This window comes from Prionailurus bengalensis, chromosome C1, assembly GCF_016509475.1.
Source record: "Prionailurus bengalensis isolate Pbe53 chromosome C1, Fcat_Pben_1.1_paternal_pri, whole genome shotgun sequence".
NCBI classification, from domain to species: Eukaryota; Metazoa; Chordata; class Mammalia; order Carnivora; family Felidae; genus Prionailurus; species Prionailurus bengalensis.
In genome coordinates, this window is record NC_057345.1 from 106,666,233 (window position 1) to 106,691,995 (window position 25,763).

Here is a 25,763-nt window from a genome sequence, read left to right on the forward strand (position 1 = left end):
CATGAAAAAAAAGTTGCGAAAAACCGGGCCTTAGTTCCTGTTACCTAATAGCTGGGTGACTTTGGGCTCTCTACGGTTCAGCTTCCTAATAAGTGAAACAGACAAATGAATTCATGATCCAGTCAGCTCACAAGTTTGTTGGGGCCATGGAATAAACTAACGTATGGGAACACAAAAGGTACTGAACAAATGAACTATTATCATTTAAGACTGTAACTTAAGTCTGTTGAATCACAAACGTCAATTTATCCTAAAATTATTGCTTTAAAGACTACGAACGGAGTTACGAAAGGAAAGAAGAAAAAAACTCGTTCCACGTGACGAGCTCAATCAGTATGCCCGACGCGGCGCTGGGTTAGCTGTTCAAACTACAACTCCCGGCAGGCTTTGTTCCCCAACTGTGTCACATAACCTCCGCCGGGGCCCGGCGCCCTCCTCCGCCCCCACCATCCAGAAACTACAACTCCCAGGAGGCTCCACGGATACCAACCGGCCGTTTTCCCTCCGCCCCCGGCCTCCCCTTTACCTCCCCAGGCAGCTCTGTGGCCGACTCGGGTTCCGCGGGCGGCGGAGCGGGCGCGCGCTCCGGGGGTCGCGCGGCTGCCGAGAAGGGCGAGCGCGCGCGGGGAGGGAGTGGAGGCGTAGGGGGGCGGGGGTACGGCTCGCTCGCTCGCAAGATGGCGGACGAGGACGGGGAAGGGATTCACCCCTCAGCCCCTCACAGGAACGGAGGTGGCGGCGGCGGTGGGGGCTCTGGGCTCCACTGCGCGGGGAACGGCGGCGGGGGAGGCGGCGGCCCGCGGGTCGTGCGCATCGTCAAGTCCGAGTCCGGCTACGGCTTCAACGTGCGGGGCCAAGTGAGCGAGGGCGGGCAACTGCGGAGCATCAACGGGGAGCTGTACGCGCCGCTGCAGCATGTGAGCGCCGTGCTGCCCGGGGGGGCGGCCGACCGGGCCGGGGTGCGCAAGGGGGACCGCATCCTGGAGGTGTGAGTATCTGGGCTGCCCGCCGCCCCACCCCGCCCCGCCCCGTCTCCTCCGCCAGTCCCTGCATCTCCCTCTACTCCTGTCGCCCTCAGGCCGCACCCCCCCTCCCCCAGACCCTGAACCGGCCTTCGCGACCCGGTCCCGCTCAGACCCCGCACCTCCGTGGGAGTTGACCCTTTCATCTCCCCGCACCCTGGGTTTCCGCGACCCCCACCTCCCTCCCTGTAACTAGCTTACGTCCCTGCGCCCCCGCCGCTTTACCCCTGCCCCCATTCTTTCGCCTTCTTTTCTGCTCTTTTGCTTCCCCCCTGAGCATGCTGCTTTCTGCCCCTCGCTGACAGCGTCTCCTTTTCTGACCCGGCCCCTGTCGTGTCCTCCCCAAGTTTTCCAGCATCATAGTTTCTTGTTCTCCACTACTGCCGGCCGCCCCTGTGGACCTCCCCTCTGTCCCCTAGACCAAGTAGGCGGGACCTCTGGTCGGCTCCCACTTTTCCCCTGGGAACAGCACCCTTCCGCTGCACTCCTTTTTCTTTCCTTAGATACCCTTTCCCTTTGGTTACGCACCCCCTGCATTTTTCTACCCTGCCGTGTGTCCCTTTCCTCCCCTCCCTCTTGGATGTATGCTCCCTAGAGTGTACCTCCTTTTCAGACCCTGGCTCGCAAGCCCTTGTTTTGGTTGTGGTTGTGGGGGAGGGTGTCTTGGACACGGTCGTTTCTTTTCCGTATTACACCAGGATTTTGAATCTAGAGTCTCCCATCACTACATCCCTCGGAGAGTCCCTGTTCTGGCTCCCCGTCTTCACTCCTGCTCGCTCCATGCTCCTACTAAAAGTCAGTTTACGCTGAAGCTCTCCTTCCTTTTCACTTCCCCAAACTATGCCCCCTCTCTGGCGTCTCCAGCCTCCTCCCTTTTCCCTGGCATGTCTTTCCATCCTCTCTCCTGCTCTATCCTCTTGTGATCCCGCGCTTGACTTTATCCTGTTCTTTTCCTCCTCCAGGCTGCTTTCCCTTCTCTTTTTAGGCCCCTTCTGCTGCTGCAACCCATCCTCTTCCCTGCTGCAGCCCCTCCCCCCTCACACTCCATCCTCGCTTCCCCACCGCATCCCTATAAAGCTCCAGCCGGATGCCGCCTTTCTTGCAGTTTCCGCGCAGACCCGCTCCACCCTTTTATCCAGGTGTTGTGGCTTTGTACTTTGTACTTTGTATTAAAAAAATTCGTTTGGTGATTGCGGGTGGACTGGTGGGGGGGTTTACGCTCTCATTATCAACATTCTCCTCAGCAGTCCTCAGTCCTGGATCTCTCGCCTTTTTACTGAACCTTGTTTGATTTTCAGACTTTTGCCCTCTCCCTCAGGGCTTGGGTTTGCCCTCATGAAGTCTTTCTCATTTTTTATAAATGTTTTTTCTAATTTCCACAACCTCCAGCCTCTCCTCTAGTAAAATGGTAGGTTTGCTTGGTCAGGGTTTCAAAGAGGTTAGTATCTTGAAGATCTGGACCAAAGAGGAATCCACCCCTTATCCACCCCACCTTATGCCCCTTGCCCTTATCCTGGACATTCTTACTCTACGGTATCCACTCATTCTGTTTCCTCTTCTGAAGAAAGAGCGGCTCACTAGAGTAAGTGTTTGGAGCTATTAAACCTTCCGTTTATGCTGTCTTTTTTCATCATTGTCTGGTATGCTCTTTTCTTATTCTCTGGCAATACATTCTTAATCCTCAGGCGTCTGCGCCTTCAGATAAAGAATGCAGTAGTGACCTTTTGCTTTATACCTGGGCATCTAATTCTTTTCTTTCTAGATGACTCAAAATCTGTGGCTGATGTTTCCTTCTGGTTGAAGCTCTTGGAATTGTCATTTTCCTTTCCCTTTGGAAGTTAACTTTGGATCCAGCTGTTTGTTTATTTTTAAATTTAAAATTGAAGTCTTTATTTAAAATTGTAAATTTCTGATAAAGTTCTAAATCATTTGCTCTTTATAAGAGCTAAAGGAACTAAATGAAAATAAATAACTGAGGAAGACTACAGCTAACGTGATCAACCATTTCAAACATATATGTGTATATATATGTGAACTAACATAGTAGCTTTTTGCCTTTATTATGATTCTGCAGCAGAGTCTAGATCTAAATTAGGTACTGGGAGACCTCAGATCTGCTAGGGCAAGTAGAAGGACTTGCCTCAGGCCCATGTTCCAGTCCAGGCCCATCCCTCCTTCTAGGGAGAAAACATTGAATTTTCGCACATTCTGGTGGTGACTGGAGAACTTTGTCTTAAAAGAGACAAGAAAGTGGGCAGGGTAAAATAATCCTCTTTGTTTAGAGAACCTTTCTTTGGAAGGCGGTGGTGTCTTACTGGCAGTGGTTTCTCACCTTCCAACTATTTTGATTTCCAAATTCTGTGAAGCTTCTCTGCTACTGGAGTGGAAATGGTGATAGTTGCAACAGAGAGTCAAGCAAGTTAGCAAGTTCTCTGAGACCTCAGTTCTAGAGTCTCTTCCCTTCTCCAAAGTCTCCATTATCTCCTTAGGTTTTCACGTGAGAGGAAGAAATCAGAGGTCAAACAGACATGATTCTTGAGGGATATATGTGCCTGCTACTTGTTTTGCTTTTGGTTAGGTTGATGCTAGTTTTCATAAAGCATTCTTTTTTTTTTTTTTTTTTTTTTTTAATTTTTTTTTCAACGTTTATTTATTTTTGGGACAGAGAGAGACAGAGCATGAACGGGGGAGGGGCAGAGAGAGAGGGAGACACAGATACGGAAACAGGCTCCAGGCTCTGAGCCATCAGCCCAGAGCCTGACGCGGGGCTTGAACTCCTGGACCGCGAGATCGTGACCTGGCTGAAGTCGGACGCTTAACCGACTGCGCCACCCAGGCGCCCCTTCATAAAGCATTCTTTAGACAGCACTCAGAGCTTTTTCTCTTGTCTCCCATCCAAGTTCCTTAAGTTAACTTCTCTCTTGTCCCAGGAGAGTTTTGCATGTTGGTGAAGTGCCAAGTGGGGTCAGGATTAGGCACAGGTAGATTATTACTGTGTAGACACAGTTTGTAAGAAGTCATAGGTGCATGTCTGGACCTTGATAATTGCTGTTTGAGATTTGTCCCTATTTTAGATGTTTTCCTTCTGTACAGATTATTCCAGTTTTCATATGTTGCCGTTGTTTGGACAACTGATAGAGGTGTGAGGTGTGAAAAAAGAGTGCAGCTTTGAGATTTAAGGGACGAAAGGCTTGGACAAAAGGAAGAACATCAATTTCTTTGGTACTAGAGTATGAACAAGCCCTCTGGGCTCTAAATTTTATTGCAGATGGTAAGATTTCTACTAGCAATGTTAGTCTCCACCTTGTAATTTTTCCCAGTGTAGCATATATTGAATGTCTTCCCTTTGATCTCTGTATACCTGGAGGGATACTTTGAATAAATAGAACCAAAATAAATATATCTTTGCACTAATTATATAGTATGTGAAGTAACATTTGATTTCAGGTTAATTTTCTTAAGGTTAAAGTAGGAGTCTAAGGACTCCTGACTGATTTCTTGGAGGTGACCTTAGGAGAGTTTAAACATACAGTGGATATGGTTGTGGTACCATCATATTTTTGAGGAATTATATTTGTCTTTTGGCTAGTTTGGTATTTGGGTAGTGTGCTCTTTAATAAGATAAAGATTGGTTTGCACGCATTCAAAATCATGATTATATTCATGCCGGGTAGAGTATATGCCTTTCCTCTTGATAGCTACAAGATAATATTCCCATCATTTTCCCCTTGTTAAAGTTAAACCATAAGAAAAATTGAAGCTGTAGCGGGGCCTGGGTGGCTAGGTTTGTTGAGCATCCAACTCCTGATCCTAGGGTCTTGGGTGGGATCAAGCCCTGAATAGGGCTCCACACTGGGCGTGGAGCTTGCGTAAAATTCTCTCTCTCTCCTGCTCCCTCTACCCCTCCCCTTCTCTCTCTCTCTCTCTCAAAAAAAAAAAAAAAAAAAAAGAAAGAAAGAAAATTGAAGTTATATGTATCTATATAAATTTGTTTATTTGGAGTTAATTTTAATAATTTAGGGTTATCTCATGGGCATTCTTTTTTTTTTTTTTTTTTGGTGAGTGGGGCTTCATTTTATGTGAAAGTTTGGATTAAAAAGAGGTTGGTGCCACAAGAAGTATTTTTATGAGTTAAGTGTGAGTCATTTAATGTTGACTGCTAAGTACCTTCCCAGGAACTGCTTTCTCGTTTGTAGCTGACTTCTATTTGGCCCAGAGTTTCCAGATAGATTTTGGAAATAGTGTTTGAAATCATGGTTATTAATCAAAAGAAAATTTTGTGGTAGTGATTCTTGAGCTTTAGGGAGCATAGGAATCACTAGGTGTGCTTGTCAAAAGTATAGATTCTTGGGCTCACCCTTTAAGGGTTTTGTATGATTCAGTAGGTCTTGCATGGAGACTAGAAGTGTTTATTTTTTACTCCCTTTGCCAGACAGGTGTGGGTAATACAACCCACATACCCAACCCAGACCTGGATGACACTACAGGTTCTAGGCCTTGAATTCTCGTTTCATTTTATTTTCGTGATTATACTGAGAGTTATGAACAAAGACTGTACTAATGGTGATTTGTTATGCTCCTGAATTCCAGCCCTTAGAAAATCAGTTAAGTAAGATAGTGGACTATTACTCTGCTCATCTAGACTTTATTGAATCTTTCTAAATGTTGTAGTAAAGATGGGTGATGAAGAGGTAAAACAAGTTAATAAAATCATTATATCACTTTGCACTTCATGTAGTGTGTTTGCATAGTGTGTTTACATTTTATCTTAACAATAGCCTTGTGAGATAGGGAAAATACAAATTCCTTGAGGTTGGGGACATTCATCTATGTTGTTTCCCTAGCCAACATAATGGCACGTAGAGGGTATTATTCAATAAATACTTGCTGAATGAATGTATGAGCATTATTTGTCCCTTTTTTATGAGAGGAAACTGGGTGTTGCACTAATGGGTGTTAACCAGAATTAAACCCAGGTCTTTGGATTTTAAATCTGGTATATTTTCCATTTCTTTGTTTTCTCAGCTATTTTTCTAACTTTTTTTTTTTTTTAAGTTTATGTTGAGAGCAAGTGTGAGTGGGGGAGGGTCAGAGAGAGAGAGGGAGAGAGACAATCCCAAGCAGGCTCCGTGCTCAGTGTGGAACCCAGCTTAGGGCTTGATCTCACAACTGTGAGATCATGACCTGAGCTGAAATTGTAAGAGTTTTGGCTGCTTAAAAGACTGAGCCACCAAGGTGTCCCTGTTTTCTGAGCTATTTTTGACTCTTAGTAGTCAACTATTCTTGACTAAATAGTCACTTAAAATTCAGTCACATCCTTATAAACTTGGATATTAGCTTGAGCTTTGGTTCTATTATTACAAAATATAACTGTCTTATATCTTTATTTACCGTCTCTCTGGTTGTAAAATTGAATGGGTGACGGGGGAACAAAGTGGTTATTCTTTGCCCTTGTTTGTTGCTATCTTTATTGGTTATCAGTGAGGAGAGCCTGACATAATCGTAATTGCAGTCCCAGGACACGCTTTTAATTCCCTAGGTAGTTGAGGTAGCAAACAAATAAAACTAAATTTGAAAATACCATTAGCTTCTCCTTGGAAATCACTTCCACAACATTGCCATTACCAGGAACAAATCTGTTGTTTAGTAACATGAAGATGTGTCTAGGTCATTTAAATGATTGTGAAGAAGGGTTCAGTCAGCACCCACTGACTAGTTTGTTCCAGGTGAGGGTTTGTTACCATGCTCTCAAGGATAATTATTTTTTAAGATAAGTTCTGTTGGGAGTGATTCTTAGGATAAGCAAAAGGGTCACTTGACAAGCAGACACTTACAATTTTTGATCACTGCATGGTGCTTTGGGAGCATGATCTGTGGTGAATTTATTCGGTAGATGGTGGCATTTCTGACACTGGATATTGTGGTGGGTTAGGTTAGAGGCATTTAGAATCGTTCTCTTTGACTATCTGCTGTGTAGATGATTTCTGTGCTGCTCTAGCAGTCCTGTAAAAAAAAAAACAAAAACCTATGTATGGGTGGTATGACTCCAGCTCCATGTGTGGAAAAAAATATATAGGCAGTTTAAGTTTGTTCATTTATCTTGAGAGAAAGGGGGTGGGGCGAGGGGCAGAGAGATGGGGAGAGAATCTCTAGCAGGCTATGCATGAACCCACGGACTGTGAGATCATGACAAGAGCCAAAAGCAAGATTTGGATGCTTAATGCACAGTTTTAAAATATTTCTTAAAAACTTGCAATTCTCTTGGGGTGGCCTGGGTGGCTCAGTCAGTTAAGCATCTGACTTTGGCTCAGGTCATGATCTCACGGTTCGTAGATTCTGGCCCCGTGTTGGGCTCTGTGCTGAAGCTCAGAGTCTGGAACCTGCTTCAGATTCTGTATCTCCTCCTCTCTCTGCTCCTCCCCCTCTCATGTTCTGTCTCTCTCTCTCTCTTTCAAAAATGAACATTATATATATTTAAAAACTTTCAACTCTCTGTAAGAAATACATTTTATATTAGAGCCCAATATAAATACAAAAAAAAATCCATGTGAAACAAGTTTCACTAAACTGTATTTACTGGTATCATGCCTCCTGACAGTTTTTAGTCTGTTCAGTATTTTGGAATTTTTTGTTTTTTGAATGCTGATGGTGAATGAATAGTCATGAATTTCATGACTATTAGGTTATGGTCCATTGTTTGAAAAACAGTAATTTGAGCATCACTTTTCTGATGTTGGCCTACTGATACCACCTCATGTTCAGTCTGGTTCCATAATTAAGCACAAACTATGTGTAAATTACCGTTAGGCTTGTACCGTTAGGCCTGCATTCCCTGTAGCAGAGAAGGTACATATATAAACAATTTACTGTGTGTAAATCAAAATGAATTAATGGAGATAAAGGAAAAATACAATGGTAGTTTAAAGGGGAAAGTGAATATGCTTGAAATGATTAGTGGGTAGATAGGTCAATTTAAGGCACTTAAATGGCGATTGAAGGACAAGTATAATTTCAGTAGGCAGAAAAGGGGGAAGGATTTCATAGGCTGAGGAAACTGTGTGACCAAAGGGAGGAAGATATGAAAAGTTCTTAGGATAACAAGGAATCTAAAGTTGCTGTTTATGTGTAGACAGTTGTGCTTGAAGTTAGATCAAAAAGGGCTTTGGGGTACCTGGATGGCTCAGTCGGTTGAGCGTCTCACTCTTGATTTCCTCTCGGGTCATGGTCTTGTGGTTCATGAGTTGGAGCCCCAAGTCAGGTGCTGACGGTGGGGAGCCTGCTTGGGATTCTCTGTCTCCCTCTCTCTCTGCCTCCCTCCGCTGCGTGTGTGTTTTTTCTCTTTCTCTAATAAATATTTAAAAAGGGCTCTGAGGGGTGCCTGGGTGGCTCAGTCGGTGGTTAAGCAGTTAAGTGGCTGACTTCATCATAGGTCAGGATCTTGCATCAGGCTCTGTGCTGACCGCTCAGAGCCTGGAGCCTACTTGGGATTCTGTGTCTCCCTCTCTCTCTGCCCCTCCCCCTCTGTCTCTCTCCATCTCAAAAATGAATAGACGTTAAGAAAAAATTTAAAAATAAAAAGGGCTTTGAATGCAATGCTACCAAATTTGGATTCTGTTCTGTTTTTGAGATCAGAATATAATATGTGTGTTAATATTTAGGACTCCCTGTGAATTTACTTTTTTATTTAATTATTTACCTGAAGAGGTTGACTAACTTTTCCAAGGCCAAAGAGGAAAATCACTATTAGAATTAGAAGAATTTCAGAGCATCTAGTCTCTTGGGCTGTCTTGTACTATATAAAGAAGGGAACAAAGAACGACTAAGCTCTTAACACCCAGAGCTGGGAACAGCTGATGAGGAGCTGGTTGCCTTTATTTTGTGTGTTTTACCTCACAATCTAGCTTCTTGAATATCCACTTCTCTTTCAAGTGTTAAGTGAGTATACATACTGTTGTGTTTATAGTTGATAAGTGATCGTTATATGCTGGAGGTCCAGTGTGCTCTGCCCTGCTTATGGTGTTTGAAGATACCTCCTTTAATTTAAATCTTTTGTTTCTGTATATAGCATATTGTTGGGAGTTGAGGAGACTGAAGACAGACAGGCAACTTAACATAATACAAAGGTTTTACCCGTTGTTTGCCTTCAGAATGAAAATTCATACAAAAACCTTTTTTTTTTTTTTTTTTTTTAAGCAGGTGGGGAAGGGGTAGAGAGAGAGGGAGAAAGAATCTCAAGCAGACTCCTCACTGTCTCTGGAGGAGCCTGACACGGGGCTCAAACTCGCAAACGAGGGAGATAATAACCTGAGCCGACGTTAAGAGTCATACGTTTAACTTACTGAACCATGTAGGTGCCCCTACAGAGACACTTAAAAAGTGTCTTTTTGCTTTCTCTCAGTAATGCGAGGGGTACTTCAGGATTAAATTGTGTGGTATTTTATTAGCCACATGCTAGGTAGTATGTGTGTAGTCTCTTGTTTATTACTCAGTGTTCCCTGCTAACCAAGTAAGGGTTGAGATAGTTGAGAAAATACACCTGTCTACAAGGTATTAAAGTTGCAGAGTAAGGAACTGTATTTGAGTATTCTTATGTGTACTTCCTTCCACGAACTTCCGTTGTTATGAAAGCATCTTTTAAATGATTTATTTTTGCTCAAGCCGTCAGACCTCAGAGCAAAGCTAGACTGACAGATCTATGTATTCTGTGGACTTGAAACACAAGTAATTAGTTTACTTCTCTTTGGAAAACTACAGAGTGTCTGCAGAGAGTCAGCTGCTTGTGGATATTCTCCCAGCTGTGCTCAAGCAACTGATTACTCTTAGACAACCATTCAGGACAAACCAGGAAGTTATCTCCCTGCTGCCCGGCCAGGACCGCGGTACTTTTATATTTTTAGGTCTGTCTAGTTTGTTCATTTAGCATGTTTTAAAAATTGGAAGATTGAAGCGCCTGGGTGGCTCAGTCGGTTAAGGGTCCGACTTCGGCTCAGGTCATGATCTCACGGTTCATGAGTTTGAGCCCAGTCTTGGGCTCTGTGCTGACAGCTCAGAGCCTGGAGCCTACTTCAGATTCTGTGTCTCCCTCTCTCTCTGCCCCTCCCCCACTCATGCTCTGTCTCTCAAAACTAAATACATGTTAAAAAAATTTTTTTTTAAATGGGAGATTGATTAAGTTAATTTTTGGTGATCTTAGAAAATGTGAAAGTTTTGGAAGCTTCTACTTCTTTTGCTGATCAGTTTAATCATCTATAAAGTTTGTAACTTATAAAGTGTGTAGTTTGTTTACTGAATGCACCATGGGTTACTGGAATTTTTTTAACCCAGTATTTTGGTAGGGTTAAAAACTACTTTCTGGATCTGTTTTCTAAAGATGTAACCTGCATCTGTCTTTACTTGGAAACAGCAATGGCTTTTGTTCTATAGCTGGTATTTTGAATCTAAGTAAGTGTGACACTTTTACGAGTTATGTGTTGATAGATTACTTTAGATTTCCCTGCCATACCCAGTTGTCCTTTATGTTGCTGATTAGAAAAGGTCTTACTGTACCTTTCTTCTTGTTCAATGTGTTGAAATAGACCACAGTTTACAGAAGCTGTAGTCTGTATTCCTCAGCTTCCAAAAGACATTGCCCACAATTAATTTGAATTAAAGAGTGTTATTTGACTGCTAAAGGGCTATATCCCTTCAAAAGTATATCTTTTAATAACTAAATGTTGTTGTTGTTACTAATTTTTAAAGGCTGTCATAGGTGAAGGTATTTTGAGCCTTTTTTCCCCCCAGTAGTGATAGATTTACACTTTTGTTTGTGCACTCATGTATAGTACCTCTTGAGAGTAATTGAATATTTAGGAGATAAGTATTGGGATTCAGGGTGCAGGCTGTTATCCTAGAACAGATCACAGGAGGAGTCATGTGGAGTCATGCTTTAAAACACATTATGTAGTAATCCAGAAATAGTCGTGAAATAGAACTTAAAAAAATTAAGATTCCATCTTTTGTAATTTATGTCACTTGCAAACTAAGGTTGTTGATAAAGCTGGTGGATTTTATTCTTTAATTAACTTTCATTGTGATCAGTATGCCAAATTAAAAACATCTGGGTGTGGCATTTAAATTTGCCATGTAGGCAGTGGTTCAAAATATAGCAGATCTCAAACTCTTGAGTTGGTGTTGGAAATGATTTAGGACTAATTATGTTTGTTTTCTGGTGCATAACTGAGGGAGAAGTTCTCAGCAATAGTGTACTGAGGAGGCTGTCAGGCTAAAGAAACTAGTAGATTTCTTACCCCTAACATTCATCATCCCACAGCATAAAGAAGTAACCCATTTTCACATCCAGCCTTACATTTCAAGAGAACCATGAGTTGCTACTTGTTGATCATATGTTTAAAGACAAAAATTTAAAAACAAAATCCTATCAAAATAAGTCAATATTGTATATAGTTTTAGTATCAGAACTTTCTTTAATACCTTATTGGTAATTCATGTCTGTCATGTGAAGGAACCTATTGTGCTTAAATTTTTTCATACCAAGTGTGGTGCATTTAGTTTTCATGAGATGAAACAGTGTAATTACAATAGATTATTCCCAGAATTCACATGAAATATAGACTTGCTTTTTAAATATCAGCATGTTTATTTCTTACTCCTTCTGACCTCATTTGCTATCCTTGGAGTCAGTGTTTATATTTTAAAAAATTAATAAAAACAATTTAGTTACTTTTATTTTCAACATATTTGAATAAAAGAAAACATAGCCCCACTTTGAAATTGCTTACATAATTGAATGCCATATTTTACTCTTAAGCATTATTTTTATTACCTCCTATAATAGAAAACAAAATGATCACTAATACTAAAACTTGAAAAATGTAGAGCTTGCATAATGGTTTTAGTACTTCCCCCTAAACACTGAAACCAATGTAAAAGTTAAAAATAAGGAGTGCATGGAGGAAAACCATTATTGAATGTTTTTTGTGCTAGCCTTAATGATTTTTTTTCATTCATTCAGGCAAAAATTTTAATGAGCGCTTCCTACCTGATGAACACGGGATTAGACACGGATAGAAAGCTGAATAACATGTAGTCCTTGCCTTTAGGAAATTTATGGTATGGTGGGGAATGGGAAGATTAACAGTTTGTTGTTGGAGTAAACCTTGGGAGGGCCAAGGAAATAAAGATGGTACCTGCCTGGACTGGGGTTGGCAGGGGAGGAAGGACAGAAGCCTCAGGTCATTTCTTAAGCCCAGTTGACCTGAAGTCTCAACCTTCCTCTCCTCTTCTAGTCTGCCAATGGGATGAACAATTATCCTTAAATCCCCCTAGGTACTTTTCTGCCCTTAGTTATCTAAATTAGTAAATGCAAGTGCCCAGGAACCTTGTGCATTTTAGCAGAAGTCTCCCAGACAAAATGTACTAAAACTATAAGGATTATGTAATTTATCACCCAAACCAAGGCACTTGAAAATGAAAGAGGACTTAATTATTCCAGGACAACAGATATAAACTAGGTGTGTCTTAGCAACCTAGAACACAGGTCTATAGCCTAAATGATTTAAATATAGGAGGTTGGGTTTTTTTTTTTTTTTTAATGTTTTATTTATTTTTGAGACAGAGAGAGACAGCATGAATGGGGGGAGGGTCAGAGAGAGAGAGACACACACAAAATCCGAAGCAGGCTCCAGGTTCTGAGCTGTCAGCACAGAACCCGACGCGGGGCTTGAACTCACAGACCACGAGACCATGACCTGAGCTGAAGTCGGACGCTCAACCGACTGAGCCACCCAGGCACCCCTGGGTTTTTTTTTATTTTTTTATTTTTAAGAGAGAGAGGGTGGAGTAGGAGTGGAGAGAGGGAGACAAAGGATATGAATCGGGCTCTGCACTGACAGCGGAGAGCCCCACACGGGGCTCGAACTCAAAAACCATGAGATCATGACCTGAGCTGAAGTTGGACGCTTGACCGACTGAGCCACCCACCCAGGCACCCCTGGAAGGCTGTTTTATTTTTATTTTAAAAATTTTTTTAAATATATGAAATTTATTGTCAAATTGGTTTCCATACAACACCCAGTGCTCATCCCAAAAGATGCCCTCTTCAATGCCCATCACCCACCCTCCCCTCCCTCCTACCCCCCATCAGCCCTCAGTTTATTCTCAGTTTTTAAGAGTCTCTTATGCTTTGTCTCTCTCCCACTCTAACCTCTCTCTCTTTTTTTTTTTTTTTTTTTCCTCTGGAAGGCTGTTTTAAAATAAGACTGGGGTTCTGTTAAGGAGGGAAATGAACAAGTTTGTTTGTATTCTTGGGGACTAGTGGTTACATAGGCCTTATATGTAATTATTGAATAACAATGAGCTTTTTTCGAATAGCTTGATTGTAATTTTATACCTATTTTAAAAATATCTTAAAGCCTTTTTATACTTTTTTCAAAAATAAATCTACTTGCATAGGTAATATTTGTATACTGAATTGCCTTGAATTAGAAAGTTTGAGGAATCTGTTACTTCTTCCCAAGTAATAAGCCCTTATTACTTCTGGCAGGAGGTATTAAGGTTGAAATACATGTGTGCCTTATTTGTACTTTTCCTGCCTTGGGCAGTATTCTCTGTGAATAGAACACCCAGCTAAGGGTGAAGAGTCCAGTTGATGATAAGCAGCTTATTTGACAAGGTACTTATTATTTTTTTCTCTCTTTGGGAAGATCAGACGTGATTGACACACTTCTCTGTTTCTCAACTTTGTCAGAGCCATATTTTATTGTTATTAATACTCTCTTTTGCCCAGTGTTAAAATTCCTGGGTATAAGTGGTTTAAAATGTTGGTATAAATATTGAATTTTGCTTTTGATACTTAATACACCAAGGAATTTGTGAGCTAGGGCTTTGCATAGAATGCTGGAAATCATTTAATTTGGTTTACACGTAGTTGACATTTTTTGTTTTTTCCCCTCATTAACCAAAGATAAGCTTAGAACAAGAGAGACAGGGAGAGAGAGAATCCCAAGCAGGCTCCCTGCTGCCAGTATGGAGCCCAACAAGGGTCTCAATCCCATGAACCATGAGATCATGACCTGAGCTGAAATCAGTAGTTGGATACTCAAATGACTGAGCCACCCAGGCTCCCCATGGTGAGGTTTTTTGTTTGTTTGTTTTTTGCTTTTTTTTGTTTTTGGCTATAGTTTGAGTCCAGACATTTTACTTTTAATATTTTCTTTTCCTAGTAACAAATAATTTGTCAGAATTATTACATTACATGATAATGCTCTTAAAAATCAAGAAGAAAAAGCAAATTGATTGTAATTTTGAGACCCTGATGTAGTTTTCTGCTCAGTTATATTCAGCGGTTGTTCAGGCTGGAAAATGGTTACATTAAATCCTAACGGAGGAGAGGAAAGATAGTTTTTGTTTTTGTTTTTGTTTTTCTAATTGATGGACAGGGAAAGAAATAGGGACTCTTGAAATTATTTTGTGAATCTAGCTTCCTAAGTGGAAATAAAATACTGTTTAACTCTTTTAAGCTGTGGCATTTTTTTTCTAGCTTTTTAAAATCATTATTTTTTTAAGTAATCTTTACGCCCAATGTGGGGCCCAGACTTATAACCCCAAGATGAAGAGTTGCATGCTGTACTGACTGACCCAACCAGGCACCCCTAAGTTGTAGCATTTTTTTTGACTTGAAGATTTCATATCTTGGTTTGATTTTCATGACAGAAATAGAATAGCACACTCCATCTTGTTATTGAATTATTTACTAAGGAGTCATGATAGAGTTCTAGTCTTCTGATCTGGAATTTCAGTGTTTGACATCTAAGGCCAGATCCACTTTTGCATATATTTTTTTGAGATTTCGTTCTTGATTTTTAAAATTTAAAACATTTAGTTGTTTTTCTGTTTTATTAAAAAAAAATTTTTTTTTTAACGTTTATTTATTTTTGAGACAGAGAGAGACAGAGCATGAACGGGGGAGGGTCAGAGAGAGAGAGGGAGACACAGAATTTGAAACAGGCTCCAGGCTCTGAGCCGTCAGCACAGAGCCTGACGCGGGGCTCGAACTCACGGACCGTGAGATCATGACCCGAGCCGAAGTCGGCCACTTAACCGACTGAGCCACCCACGCGCCCCTGTTTTTCTGTTTTAAAGTAGTTTTAGTTTCACAGCAAAACTGGAACAGATTCAGAGACTTCTATATACCTCCTACCCCATACATGTATAGCCTCCCCCATTATAAACATCCCCCACCACAGGGGCTCATTTATTATAATTGATGAACCTACATTGATACATCATTGTCACCCAGAGGCCATAGTTTACCTTAGGTACATCCTTGGTATTGTACATTCTTTGGGTTTGGACAAATTTTAATGACCTGTATCCACCATTATAGTACACAGAGTAGTTTCACTGCCCTAAAAATCCTCTATGCTCTGCTTATTCATTCCTCTCTTCCCCTGAGCCCTAGTGACTACTGACCTTTTTACCTTTCTCCATAGTTTTGCCTCTTCCAGAATGTCACATAGTGGGAATCATAAAGTGTTTAGCCTTTTTAGGCTGTCTTCTTTCACTTAGTAATATACATTTAAGTTTCCTTTATATCTTTTCATGGCTTGATGTTCATTTCTTTCTAGTGCTGAATAATATTCCATTGTGCGGGGAGGCACCTGGGTGGCTCAGTTGGCTAAGTGTCCGACTCTTGGTTTTGGCCCAGGTCATCTCACAGTTTGTGAGTTTGAGCCTTGTGTTGGGCTCTGCACTGACAGCATGGAGCCTGTTTGGGATTCTCTCTCTCCCTCTCTCTCTGTCCCTCCCCGGCTCATGCTCTCTGTCTTTCAAAAATAAACTTTAATATTCCATTGTCTGGGTTTATCCATTCCTCTACTGAAGGATATTTGGTTGTTTCTCAGTTTTTGGTAATTATGAATAAAACTTCTGTAAACATCTGTTTATAGGTTTTTGTGTAGACATAAATTTTCTTTTTTTAAAAATTTTTTTAAACCTTTTCTTGTTATTTATTTTTTTATTTTTTTATTTTTTCAACGTTTATTTATTTTTGGGACAGAGAGAGACAGAGCATGAATGGGGGAGGGGCAGAGAGAGAGGGAGACACAGAATCGGAAACAGGCTCCAGGCTCTGAGCCATCAGCCCAGAGCCTGACGCGGGGCTCGAACTCACGGACCGCAAGATCGTGACCTGGCTGAAGTCGGACGCTTAACCGACTGCGCCACCCAGGCGCCCCTTATTATTTATTTTTGAAAGACAAAGACAGAGCATGAGAGTGGGGGAGGGACAGAGAGAGAGAGGGAAACACAGAATCTGAAGCAGGCTGCAGGCTCTGAGCTGTCAGCTCAGAGCCGGACACAGGGCTCGAACCCATGAAACCATGAGATCATGATCTCAGCCAAAGTTGGACGTTTAACCGACTGAGCCACCCAGGCGCCCCATAAATTTTCAACTCCTTTAGGTAAATACCAAGGAGCACAATTGCTAGATCAGGTGGTAAGAGTATATTAGTTTTGTAAGAAACTGCCAAACTGTCTTCCAAAGTGGCTGTGCCATTTTGCATTCCCACCAACAATGAAGGAGTGTTTTTCTTAATACATATCCTTGCCATCATTTGGTGCTGTTAGTGATCTGTCTGGATTTTGGTCATTCTAATAGGTATGTGGTGGTATAAAGTTGATTCTTTAAATTATAAAAGGATTGTAAATAGTTTAGAGAAAATTTAGAGATTAAAGAAAAGAAAAAAAATTCCCGTCATCTTATCATACTAACGTACCTACTTTTGGTATTTTATCTGTCTTTTATTTATGCATTTATGTATTTATGCAGTAATCATACCGTTACATACAATTTGTAATCTCATTTTAAAAATTAATACTTTATTTTCCAGACAGTTTGATTACAGAAAAATCAAACAGACATTTCCCTTATATCCTTCCCCCACCTCCACCATATAGTTTCTCCTTTTTTTTTTTAATTTTTTTTTTTTTATAACATATATTTATTTTTGAGACAGAGAGAGACAGAGCATGAACGGGGGAGGGTCAGAGAGAGGGAGACACAGAATCTGAAACAGGCTCCAGGCTCTGAGCTGTCAGCACAGAGCCTGACGCGGGGCTCGAACTCACAGCCCTCATGGACCGCAAGATCATGACCTGAGCTGAAGTCGGCCGCTTAACCGACTGAGCCACCCAGGCGCCCCTAGTTTCTCCTTTTATGAACATTTTACATGAGTATGGTCCACTTGTTTAAAAAAAATTTTTTTTAACGTTTATTTATTTTGGGGACAGAGAGAGACAGAGCATGAATGGGGGAGGGGCAGAGAGAGAGGGAGACACAGAATCGGAAGCAGGCTCCAGGCTCTGAGCCATCAGCCCAGAGCCCGACGCGGGGCTCGAACTCACGGTCTGTGAGATCGTGACCTGAGCTGAAGTCGGACGCTTAACCGACTGAGCCACCCAGGCGCCCCGGTCCACTTGTTTAAATTAATGATCCAATGTTGATATGTTATTGCTAACTGGAGCTCATAGTTTATTATTATTTCTTTAGTTTTTACCTAATGTCTTTCTGTTCCAGGATCCCACATTATATTTAGTCATCGTGTCTTTTTAGGCTCATTTTAGCTGCAACAATTTCTGTTTTCTGTTTTTGATGACCTTGACAGTTTTGAGGAGTATTGGTGAGGTATATTATAGGATGCCTGACTATTGGAATTTGCCTGAATTTTCTTTTCTTTTCTTTTCTTTTCTTTTCTTTTCTTTTCTTTTCTTTTCTTTCTTTTCTTTTCTTTTTCCAAGATTAGACTGGGGTTTTGGTTTCTGGGTGAAGAATATTACAGAGGTAAAGTGCCATTTTTCATCAGTTCACATTAAGAGTACATATTATCATTATGATTTGTGATGTTGATCATCTGGTCAAAATTGTGTTTGTCAGGTTTCTATACTGTAACGTTATTCTCATTGTAAGGTTATTCTCATTTCCCTCCCCTACTGTACCCTTTGGATAGGAGTCACACTATGTGCAGTCTACACTTGAGGGAGGGTGATGCTTCCCTCCTTTATAGTATAGTATCTATATAATTTATTTAGAATTCTTCTGCATAGGAGAAGGATGTCTGTTCTCCCCCATGTATTAATTTATTCAGTCATTTATATCATTATGGGCTCCTGGATACTTATTTTATATAATATGGATTATATAATCCAGTGCTGCTCTATTTTGTCCTTCTAATTGTTCCAGCTTTGACCATGGATAGCTCTTTCAGTTGGCTCCTTTACACTTTTGCCATACCCTGCCATACCCCCATTAACGTGCAGGGTTTTTTGTTTTGTTTTTGAGTACTTCTTTACTCTCTGTTATTACAGAAGATGAGCTCTGAGCTCATCTTGTGTATTTCTTGCCTCAGTCCTGAATCAACCATTTCTCCAAGGAGTCCTAGTTCTTTTTATTGGGGGATGGTGTTAGAAACCAAGAGCAGGGTGATAGGTGTTGTCGTTGCTACTGGATGTAGCTTCTTTTTTCCTCCCAGCTGAAAGCAAAAAAAAAGTGTGTGTACATTAACTCTTGTGTATACACGTGTCTATAAATATTTCTATATGTAATCATCTTTATATTAAGTTAAACATGAGTTCTTATCGATGTCTCTAGCTTTACTCCATTTCCATATGGATCTTTTGTTACCCTCCTCTTGCAGATCTGTACATTTCCACTTCAACAATAAGAAGTTTGGCTCCCCACATTCACCGTTCATTTACTTAATTGCTCAACTCCAGTATATATGGATAGCAATTGTTAACCCTGGGAAGCAGTTGTATTGACTAGAGTGTAGTACTTAATGTGCAGTCCCTTTTTTGTCTTTATCTTACAGAATTCATTCATTACCTACCCCCTTTGGTGAGGTTGTTTGAAATATATTTGAAATACAGTTAGATTCTCTTGTCACAGTTTGGGATTCTCCCACCCTATTAGTTGATTTCTGCAAAAAAAAAAAAAAATGCATACAGTAAGGTTTACTCTTTGTGTTGTAAAGTTCCATAGTTTTTGACAAATGCATAATGTCATGTGCTGTTACAGTGTCATACAAAATAGTTTTACTGCCCTGAAAATCCCCTGCACTTCACTTATTCATCCTTCCCCTCCCTCTAAGCCCTTGGCAACATACTGATCTTGGGTTTTCCAGAATGTCATATAATTGGAGTCATGTGTGTGTGTGTGTGTGTGTGTGTGTGTGTGTGTATACAATTAAATAATTACTAAAAGTATATAGCCTTTTCAGATTGGCTTCTTTGCCTTAGCAATATGCATTTAAGATCTCTCCTCCCACACCATGTCTTTCTGTGACTTGATAGCTCATTTCATTTTATAGCTGAATAATATTCCATTGTCTACATGTACCACAGTTTTTTTATCCACTCCCTTATAAAAGATATCTTGGTTGCTTTCAGTTTTTGGCAATTATGAATAAAGCTGGTAAAAACACTCATCAGTTTTTTTGTGTAAATATAAGCTTTCAACTCAGTTGGGTGAACACCTGGTAGTGTGAATGCTGGATCTTATGGTTAACACTATGTTTAGCTTTTTAAGAAACTGGTCAGTATGTCTTCCAGAGTGCCCATACTGTTTTGCATTCTCACCAAACATGAGTTGCTCTTGTATCACAGCCTCACCAGCATTTTGTATCATTAGTTTTTTTGGATTTTAGTTATTCACATAGGTGTGTAGTGGTACCTTGTTTTGATTTGCAATTCACTAATGATGAATTTTTCATATTTTTTTAAGTTTTTTTTTTCTTAAGTAATCTCTTCACCCAGTGTGGGGCTTGAACTCACAACCCAGAGATCAAGAGTCGTATGCTCTACCGACTGTTGTATATAAAAGAGTTAAGGTGCCCCAACTTTTCATACTCTTACTTGCCCTATGTGTATCTTCTTTGGTGAGGTTTCTGTTCATATCTTTTGCCCAATTTTTATTAGGGTTGTTTTTTTTGTTAAGAGTTCTTTCTGTATTTTGGATATGAGTCCTTTTTCAGATATGCATTTTCCATATATTTTTTTCCATGCTGTGGCTTGTTTTTCAGTCTCTTAGCAGTATTTTTCACAGAACAAAAGTTTTAATTGTTTTTAATATTTATTTTTGAGAGAGAAAGAGAGAGAGAGACAGAGTGCGAGTCGGGGAGGGCAGAGAGAGCGAGGGAGACAGAATCTGAAGCAGGTTCCAGGCTCTGAGCTGTCAGCACAGAGCCTGACATGGGGCTCAAACTTGTGAACGATGAGATCATGACCTGAGCGAAAGTCAGACACTTAACTGCCTGAGCCACCCAGATGCCCCAAAAGTTTTTAATTTTAGTAAAGGTCAGCCTAGCAATTTTTTCTTTCATAGATCAGGTTTTTATTGTTGTATTAAAATCTCTTTGCCATACCCTAGATTTTCTTCTATGTTCCCTTTTATTTATTTTATTTATTTATTTATTTATTTTTTTAAATTTTTTTAATGTTTATTTATTTTTGAGAGAGAGGGAGACCGAGCATGAATGGGGGAGGGGCAGAGAGAGAGGGTGACACAGAATCGGAAGCAGGCTCCAAGCCATCAGCCCAGAGCCTGACGCGGGGCTCGAACTCACAAACCGAGAGATCGTGACCTGAGCTGAAGTCGGACGCTCAACCGACTGAGCCACCCAGGCGCCCCTATGTTATCCTTTAGAAGTTGCGTTTTATAATCCACTTTTTTTTTTTTTAATTTTTTTTTTCAACGTTTATTTATTTTTGGGACAGAGAGAGACAGAGCATGAATGGGGGAGGGGCAGAGAGAGAGGGAGACACAGAATCGGAAACAGGCTCCAGGCTCTGAGCCATCAGCCCAGAGCCCGACGCGGGGCTCGAACTCGCCCACCGCGAGATTGTGACCTAGCTGAAGCCGGACGCTTAACCGACTGCGCCACCCAGGCGCCCCCTATAATCCACTTTTTAACATCAGGTCAAACATGTTTCCAGATTATTTTCTTCATATGTACAATTTTAAATAACTGTTTTATATTCAATTTGTGCTTTAATTTTCTTAATCATTCATCCCTCTGTTGTTGACTTTTTATAAGAACAAATTTGGAAACAACCTTTTTCTTTGTTTAGGGTTACTTCATTTTTTCTTTCAACATAGACTTGAGAGTGGTCTACATGCCACGGTGAAGTTCTTTCCCTCTTGGAGCTCTTGTTTTGATGTTTTCCTTAGGATAAATTTTCATAATGCCATTTTAGTTGAAAAAAATGTGAACATTTTTATAACTTTAGTGCATATTACCAGTGAAATTACTTTCAAAAGCATTTTTACCTATTTACATAGTCATCATCTCATTTTCCATGTAAGTTAACATTAAAAGTAATTGCGATGATAATTTTGCACTTTTTAAGTTGTTGACAAGATTTACAGTTAGAAAAAGCTCGGGGCATTTGGATGGCTCAGTCAGTTATGCATCTGACTCTTGATTTCTGCTTAAGTCACGATTCCAGGTTCGTGGATCAAGTCCCACATTGGGCTCCTGCTTAAGATTCTCTCTCTCTCCCCCTTTGCTCCTCTCCCCAGCTCGCATTCTTTCTCTCTCTGAAATAAAAAAGAAAACAGAAAAGGCTCAAACATTTTATTTATGTATTTATTTTATTATTTTTTTAACGTTTATTTATTTTTGACATTTATTTATTTTTGGGACAGAGAGAGACAGAGCATGAACGGGGGAGGGGCAGAGAGAGAGGGAGACACAGAATCGGAAACAGGCTCCAGGCTCTGAGCCATCAGCCCAGAGCCCGACGCGGGGCTCGAACTCACGGACCGCGAGATCGTGACCTGGCTGAAGTCGGACGCTCAACTGACTGCGCCACCCAGGCGCCCCACGTTTATTTATTTTTGAGACAGAGAGAGACAGAGCATGAACGGGGGAGGGCCAGAGAGAGAGGGAGACACAGAATCCGAAGTAGGCTCCAGGCTCTGAGCTGTCAGCACAGAGCCCGATGCGGGGCTGGAACCCATGGAGCGCGAGATCATGACCTGAGCCAAAGTCGGATGCTTAACCGACTGAGCCACCCAGGTGCCCCAAGGCTCAAACATTTTAGAAGCCTTTGACCATTTACTTTTCTCTAATTATACTTCTCTTTTCTTATCAATAAATTAGGATAAATAAATTACAATAAAATGTAAGATGAAAATGTTATTATTTCTGAAACAAAATTCCAAAAATTTCTTGGTATTTAGTCGTCCAGAAGAGTAATTTTGTGTAGACATATCCAAGCTACACTTCCTGTGGCTATGTTCATGGCTTATGCATGTTTGAATCTCTTATCTCAAGAGTTTAAAGGCAAAGTACAGCATGAGTGTTAAGAGTATTAGTCAATAAAAATATTTTCTGGCTTGATTGTTTGCCTAAGTAAGATAGTAAGAAGTCAGAGTTCGACGAAAAGGAGCCAATCTGGGATGCCTGACTGGCTCAGTTGGTGGAGCATGTGACTCATGATCACAGGGTTATAAGTTACAGCCCCACATTGGAGCTTGCTCATAAGAAAAGAAAAAGAAAGAAAGAAAGAAAAAAAAGATGGGTGCCTGGGTGGTCCAGTCAGTGAAGCATCTGACTTGACTTTGACTCAGGTCATGATCTCACAGTTGTGAGCCCTGCATCCAACTCTGCACTGACAGCACTGAGACTGCTTGGGATTCTCTCTCTCTCTCTCTCTCTCTCTCTCTCTCTCTCTCTCTCCCTCCCTCCCTCCCTCTCCCCCCCCCCCCTTTCCTGCTCTCTTTCTCTTTCTCTGTCTCTCTCAAAATAAATAAATAAATTTAAAAAAAGAAAAGAAAGAAAGAAAAAAGTACCCAATCTAAGCCAGTCAAATGACTGAACTGCAAAATTAGAAAGGACAGATATTCAGATTTCAGTAGAATAGTTCCTTGCTTTTATAGTCTAAGTGTCTAGTATTGCTGTACCCACTAACTGGGCAATTAAGCAGTGAAAAGTCAAAGCAGTGTCCCTCATCTCATGTGTCAAGAGTCTGTTTTTCTCCAACTTGTGAGCCTTCACCCAGTTTCCTAGAAGATATATTGTAGAGAAAATAGGGAGGTTGTTTAAAAACCTTTGTGTAATTGGGGCGCCTGGGTGGTTCTGTTGGTTAAGCACCGACTTCAACTCAGGTCATGATCTCACAGTTTGTGAGTTTGAGCCCCATGTTGGGCTCTTTGCTGACAGCTTGGAGCCTGGAGCCTGCTTTGGATTTTTGTCTCTCTCTCTCTCTCTCTCTCTCTCTCTCACTCACTCTCTCTCACTCTCTGCCCCTCCCCCACTTGTGCTCTGTCTCTCTCAAAAATAAAATTAAAAAAACATAAAAAAAATAAAATTATTAGGTATATCTTTATAGTGCTGAAAACACAAAGGAAATTTTGGGTATCACCTAGTTACCTAAGAAAACAAAATTTGGTCTTATTTGGATTGTTGGGAGATTTTTGGTAGCCTTTTGTTTCCTCACCTATTATGAAAAATTTCAGACATACAGAAAAGTTGAAGGAAATGAACAGTGCATATCTCTGCATTTGTGCCACCTAGATTTTATAATTAACATTTAGCTGTATTTGTTTAATCATTATCTGATGAAAATGTTTTGATAGTGTGTTTAAGCCATTCCCTTTCTTTCTGGAAGAACATACATGAGTAAGACCCTATTGGGCAGAGTTATTTCTGCATGGTGTAGGACTAGGTGGTTCTCTGATGCAGTGGTCTTACGAAAATGATACCCTTCTTGTGATCCCCATCAGCATAGGTTGAGAACTGAGTCATTTATTTTCAAATGAATTCCAGCTGAATTATGTTATAATAGTTTTTTTTTTTTAATGTTTGTTCATTTTTTAGAGAGCTCAAGCAGGGCAGGGGCAGAGAGAGGGAGACAGAGGATCTCTCTGATACAGCAAGCTCTGTGCTGACAGCAGCGAGCCTGATGCAGGGCTTGAACTCAAGAACTGCTAGATCATGACCTGAGCCAAAGTCAGACACTACCACTGAACCATGCAGGTGCCCATAGATCATGTTATAAAGACAAGAAGAAGAAAGGCGAGGGAAATTGGTGGTGGAAAGGGTTGTGTCATCAGGAGGCTAACATGCTACTAACCTGTTTACCCAACTGACACAAATACTATCATATAAATAGCTATCATTTATTTATTTTTTATTTTTTTTTAATGTTTATTTTTTTGAGACGGAGCATGAATGGGGAGGGCCAGAGAAAGAGGGGGACACAGAATCTGAATCAGGCTCCAGGCTCTGAGCTATCAGCATGGAGCCCGATGCGGGGCTCGAACTCTCGGACGATGAGATCATGACCTCAGCTGAAGTTGGACACTTAACCAACTGAGCCACCTAGGCGCCCCAATCAATAGCTATCATTTACTGAGCGGTTACCATGTTCTAAGGCTTTATCCCATTTTGGTTCTCACTCTGTTAGCTATAGGTATTATTAGTGCCATTTTATGAATTAGGAAACTGAGGTTTAGTGAAATTGAATAACTTACCTAATTTCTCATCTGTTAAATGGTACAAGTGGTACCAAACCCAAGTCTGTCTGACTCTAAAACCCATGCTTTGAACCAGAAGTCTACTGCTGTAAATTCCCTTTATTGCAGAATTTATTGTTTGCATTTATTTATGTCTTTAGAATTGTCCAAATTGGGCCACACTTAATTTGAGTTTAGTTATAGAGGAATTCTAGTGGAAAAGAGGATGCCATGTAAACATTTTTATGATTGTAAAGCTCTCTTAATTCTTGACAGAGGGCCCTTTTTGAAATTAGTTGTCTAGCATTTTTTACTAACTTCATTTCATTCTCTGAAGAATGAAGGAATTTCCAGCCTTGTATTAAATTGCAGAATGTATAGCATTCTTTCTATAGTTGAACCAAATAAACATTAGCAAGTGTTTGTTTGTTTGTTTGTTTGTTTATTTATTTATTTATTTTCAATATATGAAATTTATTGTCAAATTGGTTTCCAGCAAGTGTGTTTAGAATGTGAGACTGGTAGTACGTTCCTGTCTTTATTTTTTAATTTATTTTTAAAGAGGTTTTTGGGATGGTAGCCAATTTGAAGCTTGGTCTTTCTGATAAAGAAGTGAAAATAGGCAAGTTCCCTGGCTCCTGGAATAAGCCTTACTTCAGTTTCTTTGATGACTTTTGGGCTTGCTTTTGCGAGTGACCCTGGGAACAGTGCATTCTAACTCGAAAACTCAATGGGTGGAGGAAGTGTGTGTTGAGAGCAGTAGTTCTTAACCTTTCTGGAGGTTACATTGCTCCCTTTTGAAGCCTTTCCTCTGGAAAAAATGCATATATGCACACAAATACAGTTTTTCATACAAATGCTATAGTCTTTATAATGCTATATAACCCCCAAAGTCTATTGACAACTATACCCCAGGTTAAAGATCCTTTAAAGGAAAAAAATGAGGGAGCTGAAAATAAGATTTGAGCAGAGCTGTTAAACGTTTTTTCATAGATGTGCATCTCATAAGATTGATTTTACTAACATAAAAATCTTGTTTTAGTATCTAAAATGTTTTATTCGGCCTCTAAAATGTGAGTTTTTCCCACTTTGTTAAAAAAATTAAGTCACTTGGGTGACTCAGTTGGTTAAGTGTCTGACTCTTGATTTTGGCTCAGGTCGAGATCTCCTGCTTTGTGAGTTTGAGCCCCATATCGGGCTCCATGCTGTCTGTGCGGAACCTGCTTGGG

General features: G+C 40.6%; 1 protein-coding gene across 2 annotated transcripts in view; it reads left to right on the forward strand.

Moving 5' to 3' along the window:
- Positions 1-457: 457 nt before the first annotated feature.
- Positions 458-25,763, forward strand: part of SNX27 (sorting nexin 27) — a 71,577-nt gene continuing 46,271 nt past the window's right edge. The window contains exon 1 of one of the 2 annotated variants that reach the window (XM_043576327.1): positions 458-988. In XM_043576327.1, the coding sequence (XP_043432262.1) occupies positions 678-988 (311 nt within the window). In that variant the 5' untranslated portion in view covers positions 458-677. The remainder of the gene's footprint in view (positions 989-25,763) is intronic. The other variant, XM_043576328.1, reaches the window with a different exon arrangement.